The 7,141-nt window shown below is 19.5% G+C and overlaps 1 protein-coding gene across 1 annotated transcript; it reads right to left on the bottom strand.

Annotated features, from left to right (window-relative positions):
* Window positions 1–454: 454 nt before the first annotated feature.
* INS49_006221 (uncharacterized protein) lies at window positions 455–1,166 on the bottom strand (the record flags this gene model as incomplete). The annotated part of the gene is made up of 4 exons (XM_043166994.1): window positions 455–554; window positions 620–628; window positions 686–754; window positions 826–1,166. 4 exons carry the CDS (start codon window positions 1,164–1,166, stop codon window positions 455–457), a joined length of 519 nt encoding a protein of 172 aa, XP_043028138.1.
* Between the last annotated feature and the right edge of the window lie 5,975 nt (window positions 1,167–7,141).

Genomic DNA, 7,141 nt, shown 5'->3' with positions numbered 1-7,141 from the left:
TTGGTAATTAACTCCATTCAATGACTTGTGCTTTCTTTGAATTATGATTGGAAAAATTTCGTGTTCCCATGGCTATTCCAGGTCTCTTCATATACGGGTCTGTGTACAGTCTTGCGCTCTGCATCACCCTCTTGTGTTAAATGTTACATGCTTTTCTTCCTACTCGGCGTCCAAAAGTGCTCAGTTTCTACAAATCCATAGCCATACAATTCACTGAGAAAGTCTGAGCGGGGGCGCAGCCAAACATTACGAGCTTTGGTCGACCGTATTGGAGGAGGTTGGTAGGTCATGGTCGTAGAACGGATAGAAAAACATATCCACATTCCAATATCTTTTTTTAAAATTTGAGTATCGGATGCGGGGTGCCTCGGGTCAGGAGCACAGTATGTACAGTTTTCACTTTCCAAAGACCAGACCACCAAGCAATGAAGCACTTTGCGCCAGTTGGAATGGTCTAGATCGGCACAACGTAGACCCAGTACCGAACATCGTTCGTGAGGCCATTGGGCCGGGTAGTAAGCTGAGTCTGGATGTAATTGACGCGTTGCGGTAGTCTGATTTGCTGTCAGCTTCTTCCCGTCACTGTCACTGTAATCATTGTTGTGGTAGTACGACTTACTCTGGATGTCTTCAGTGTTGGGGTTAACAAGACCCGGTGGCACCATTGCGATGGCCAGCCACCCACCTGTCAAGGCCGTAGTAGTTCTGGCACTCAGGCTCTGTCAGGCATTGAACATCGGCATTAAGGTTAGAGCTATATCAGAAGTAAGCACTTGGCTCAGCGGGCCAGGAGATGAACAGAGCACGGAGGGGGGGCAAACGCACTTCAGAACGGCGCCGTTGTTCCAGTTGCTCTGCGGCTGGCCCTTGAAGCGCGGGCAACACTCGCGCAGCAGGCCCCAGTTCTGCTTGAAGATGCCGAAGTTGGCGCTGTCCTGCTGCTTGTTGTCGCCGTAGGCGTAGTCCGCTGTCATGTGCTCGCTCTCGAGCATGGCAATCGCAAGATCGAAAGTGTTGGCGCCGGCCGCGGTGATCTGCTTCTTGCGCGCTCCGAGTCCGGCGATAGTGTAGGAGCCGCTGTTCTGACGAGCTTCGAGCTCGGCGGTTGGTAATGCCAGGGCGGTGCCGCCGAGAGCCAGGGCGACGAGGGAAAAAGAGAATTTCATTGCGTTGGGCGGGGGGGAGGGGGTTTGCTCCTTTTGAAATTCGCTTGGGTTCAAGAAACGGGGTGGAATGAACTTTGTTGCTGTGTTCTGGCAATATGGTCTACTGGAAAATTGTGATAAACATGAACGGATCTTTTATACTTCGAAAATGCAGTCATGAAGGGCTATCAAGCAATGAGACCATTCCGGATCAAGGGGGCACGGAGCATGCCTGTACGTATTGCCAGTCATTTATTATTCTACACTGACGCCGCGACGCCTCGCCGGCATATCCACGTCGATGGGTGCTGTCAGATTCTACACATGTCTTATAGTGGAATCCTTGTAAATGTAATTAATTTTAATGGTTAACATAATAATTGCTTAATTATTGTTTTATTTTTAAGCTAATGAATAATAAGGGCTGGTTTTTATTTATGAATCTTGTTGCCTTAGGTATTTACCGTAAATTTATGGTAAATTACCAATGAATTACCATTTTCTAGTAAATTTACGGTAAATTTATTATAAGATCGTTTAATTATAATATATTTATTATTAATTAAATTTAATATACTCCCTTAAATTAATAAGAATTAATAGGTTAAATTCTTACTTATTTTTTATTACTAGCTGCTATTAAATTATTATATTTTTTATTAAAGTTTTTTTATATAAGCTGTTTTTAATGCTTTTTAATTTAAATTAATATAAAAACTTATTTTATTTTTTAGCGGGTAATGCTTTTATTAATTTATTTATTATTATTTATGCTAATAATATATATTTTATTATAATTTTATTATTTTAAACCTTTTATTTTAATTAATAATTATAAATATTTATATATTATAATTTAGTTTTAAGTATAATAATTTTAAAGGTTATTAAGTTAATTATTTAAATATTATTATATTTAATTTTAATGATTTTATTATTTAATTTTATAAATAGCTTAATAAAAAGTTAGTTTATAAAAAGTATTTTTTTTATGGCTTAAGTTAAAATTAATAGCTTTGCTTTTATAATAAAAGTTATAATTATATTTTATTTATTTACTTTTTATTTAATAAGTTTATTAAATAACTTTATAATAAATATTTATAAGCTTTTTTAATTTAAAGAGTTATTAATAAAAGATATATTATTAGTAATTATAAATCTTTTTAAATTTTAAAAGTATAAGGTAAAATGCTTAATATAAAGAAAATATAATAATACTTTATTAGCTATATTATAATGTTTTTAGCTTAAATTAATTAAGATTTAAGCAAGTTATAATATAATAAAGGCAATATTTAATTATATAAAGATTATAATAAATAAAAGTAACTTAATTTTTTTTTAATAAAAATAAACTTTAGCTTTTATAATAATAATAATATATAGTAATAATTCTTTAAAAGTTATAAAAACTTTATGGAAAATATTTATTTTATTAGCTAATTTAATAATTTTCTTAATATATATAATTTAAGTTAATTAAATTTATTAATTTATATAGTTTTAAATAATTTTTATTTTAAAGAATTATTAAATAAAGTATTTTTTAATAATTTTATACTATTTTTAAAGTTACTTTATTAGCTTATTTATTTAATTTTAATAATATTTTTAATATATAATAATAATATTATTTATATAAAAAAAGATTAAAATATTATTTTTAATATAATAGCATAGCTTATATAATATTTAGCTGTATTTATATTAAGCTAATATCTTTATAAATTCTTTTTATTATAATAATAATAAGATTTAAAAGCTATAAAGCGCTTTATTTAATAATAAAATAATTTCTTTTTATTAATATTTATATAGTATTTATATAAATATATTTTAATTAATAAAAGCATATATAAAGGCATTTATAATATTATATTATATAAGCTTTAAGTTAAACTTTATTATAATTATTATAAATATATAAAAGGATTATTTTATTAAAGTAATTATATAAATATTTTATATTTACTTTTTTATTTATTAATTTTTTTAAATAATTAATTAAGTTTTATATTTTTTAAATTATTTATATTTATTAAACTTATAAATATAAATTTATATATAATTAAGAATTTATTTTTTAATTACTTAAAAGTTTTTTTTTTTAATTTTAATTTATAATTTTATTTCTTTATAACTTTATAAGTAATTAGCTTTTGCTTATTTAAATAAATATTTAAAAGAATAGTTTTTAAAGTTTTTATATTATTATAATAATTTTAAAAGGTTGCTTTTTTATAATTTTACCTTTTAATATAAGTATTTTTTAATTTATACTTTATTTAACATTTTTTTATTAAATATTATTATTAAGGTAGCTTTAATATTAATTATAAATATAGCTTATTATAATAAATTTATAATAAATTTATTATAAAATAAGATTTTTTTTATTAATTTTAATTAAATAATATAAATTAAAAGCATTAATAAGGGAGTTTATAAAGGTATAAAGAGTAATTTAAATTTTATATTTATATAAGCGTTATTTTATTAATTTATTATAAATTGCCTTTTTTAAGCGTTTTTTATATTTTTTTTAAGGCCTTTATTTTTTTATTAATATATTTTTTATAATTTAATATAAATTAATTCTTTTTTAAAATATTTTTTAAGAAGTTATTTTTAAAAAAATCCTTTCCTTTAAGGTTTAATATTTTATTTTATTTATAAAGGACATAGTTTTTTATATATTTTATAAAATATTTAATATTTATAATAAAGAGTTTATTTTTAAATTTTTTTTTAATTTTTATTAAATTATTTATATTTATTAAAGATTATATTTCTTATATTAATAATTTTTTTAATAAAGGAAATTTATATTTAATAAATATTTAATAAGAAATAATTAATTAAGTAGCTTATTTATATTTATAATTTTAATTATTAATATTTATTCTTTTTTAGCTAAATATTAAATATTATAATATAAGCTTTATATTTAAAGATATATAAATAAGCTTAATTTAATTTTAAATTTAATTATAAAATCTTTATATAAGTTATAATTACTTTATAAAATTTAAAGTAAAGTATTTTTTATTATAAATTATATATTAATATTTAATAATTAAGATATATTATTACTTTTTTAATTTTTAATTATAATAAGTATAATAATCTTAAACTTATTTATATTATATATATTTTTTTTTAATTATATTCTTTAAATGCTTAATATTATTATTTTATATTTAAGTATTTAATGCTAAGGGTTTTAATTTAATATACTTAAATTTAAAAAAGTTTTTAATAGCTTATTTATAATTAAAAATTTCCTTATTTTATTTAATAATTTTAATTTTAATTTTATATTATTATTTTATTATTTTATAAAAAAACTTAAAAATATAAAATAATAATTTTATATATAATTAAAGACTTTATATATAAGCAAAAGTTATAATATATAGCTATAAATTTCTTTTTTATAATTATAAAAATTTAATATAATCTTTTTATTTTTTTATTTATAAATTTTCCTTAATTTTTAATAAATTTATTAAGTATTTAAGTACTTTTAATTTTAAATAATTAAGTTTTTTATATTAAAAAATAGCTTTACTTATAAATAATTTTCTTTAAATATAAGTTATATATTTTTTTCTTTATATATTAAAAGAGCTTAAAATTTTATTAAGATAATATTTAATAATATATTAATTATAAATATTTATAAATTAATAAAGAATTATTTTATTATATTATTAAAGGGTAGTTAATTTATGCTTATTATTTTAAAATATATTTTTTTAAAGTTATTTTAAAAAGATAAAAGTAATTAAAATTTATAAATATAAGGGAATATTTTTAAAATATAAAATAAAATTATTAATTTTTATTAATATTATTTTATATATAATAATTAATAATTAATAATTACTTATAAAAATATAATTATTATAAATAATTAATTATAAATTTATTAATTATTATTTATTATTAATAATTAAAATTATATTTATTAAGTTTAATATTATTAAATACTTTAAAAGATATTTTCTTATAATATTTATAATAAAAGCTTTCTTAATTTTAATATTAATTATATAATACTTTAATAATTAATTATTAACCTTTTATATTAGCTTTTTTTTAATTAACTTTAAAATTTAAAATTTAAATTTAAATTTTAATTTATAAAAAGCTTAAATTTTAGCTTAAAAATTAACTTTATTATTAAATATATATTATATTATTTATTATATTTTTTTATTTAACTTTTAATCTTTATAAACCTTTTTAAGAAATATATAAAAGCATTTAATAAAAGTATAAAGGTATTTATATATAATATATTATTTTATTTTTAAGGATTTTCTTTTCTAAAAAAGCTTATTTATACTTTTTTTTATAAAATTTATTTATATTTTACTATAAAGCTTTTAAATTTTTAATAATATAAATATTTTTATTTTTATTATTATAATTATTTAAATTATTATAAATAATTATAAAAGCTTTTTTTATAATTTTACCCTTTTATAAATTATAATAACTTTTTAACTTTTAATAAAAGTTTTATTTTATTTTATAATATTTAAAGCTTTTATTTATTTTTATTTATTTTTATGCTTATTTATAAGAAATTGCTTATATAAATATAATTTTTTTAATTATTTATAAGAAGTTTAAAAATTATATTATAATATCTTAAGTTTTTAAAAGGTTTTTTTTAATTCCTTTAAATATTATTTTTTTTTTATTAATTAATTTATATATAAATATTTTTAGCTAATTTTAATAAATAAAGAATTTTTTTATTTATTTAATAAAATTATTTTATTTTATTTTTTATAATTTAAATATATTATTTTTAAAGTTATTTATGCTATTTTTATAATAAATTCTTAAATTAATAATATATTATCTTATAAATTTTTAATATTATTTAAAATATTTATTAAATAAACTTATTTATTTTTTTTATTATTTTTTTTTAAATTATTTTAAATTATTTAAATTAAGCTAAGTTTTAATTAAAAAGTTTAACTTTATTTTTAATTAAATTGCTTATTATTTAAGCATTTTATTTTTTCTTTTAAATAATTTTTTTATTTTCTTTTTTATTTTATATTATTTATAATTAAATATTTTATTATATATATAATTTCTTTATATATTTCTTATAATATATATTTAATATTTTAAATATAAGAAAAAGCAATATTTTTTTATAAATATATAATTTAAGTTAATATATAATAATTTATAATTTAAATTTATAATTTTAATTATTTTAATTAATTATTTTTATTAAAAAAAATATAAAAGTTTTAATATTAAAATTATTAATTATAATTTTTAATTAATAAAAATAATAAAACTTTTAATTATTAAATTTTATATATATTTTACAATAAAATCCTTATAAATATAATTAACTTTAATAATTAATATAATAATCGCTTAATTATTATTTTATCTTTAAGCTAATGAATAATGGGGGCTGGTTTTTATTTATAAATCTTAATGCCTTAGGCATTTATTATAAATTTATAGTGAATTATTAATGAATTATCGTTCCCTGGTAAATTCACGGTGAATTCACCATGGGACCGTTCAACCACGGTACATTCACCGTTGGTTGGATCTGACAGGTGCAATTAACGGTGGCTGCACCTCCTAGCTCCCGCCTAGACGCTAAGCGCGGCTGGCCCCAGCATCATAAGCAGCATCGCACTGTAGTGTGATTGGCGCAGAAGCAACTGATGTAAATTGCAATGTTGTGCAAACAATGAGACCGGTTACAGATCATAAGGCTTTGTTGATAAGATATTGAAAACGAGCTACCTAAATAAATAGGGGATAGGTTCTGCTAAACCCTCTTAAGGATAACTTAAGGAGGAGCTTTAATGCAATAAAGAGGGAAGATAGGAATAAAAGGAAGCTAAAAAAGGGAAAAGGTAAATATTTTTAAAAGTTCTTAAAAATAAGAAAAGCTTAATTAAAACATTAAATATATAAGAAAAGAAAAGAATTAATTT

This window comes from Diaporthe citri (genome assembly GCF_014595645.1).
Source record: "Diaporthe citri strain NFHF-8-4 chromosome Unknown scaffold_2, whole genome shotgun sequence".
Classification (NCBI taxonomy): domain Eukaryota; kingdom Fungi; phylum Ascomycota; class Sordariomycetes; order Diaporthales; family Diaporthaceae; genus Diaporthe; species Diaporthe citri.
The sequence above is the reverse complement of the archived record's forward strand: the minus strand, read 5'-3'. Positions and strand labels throughout refer to the sequence as shown.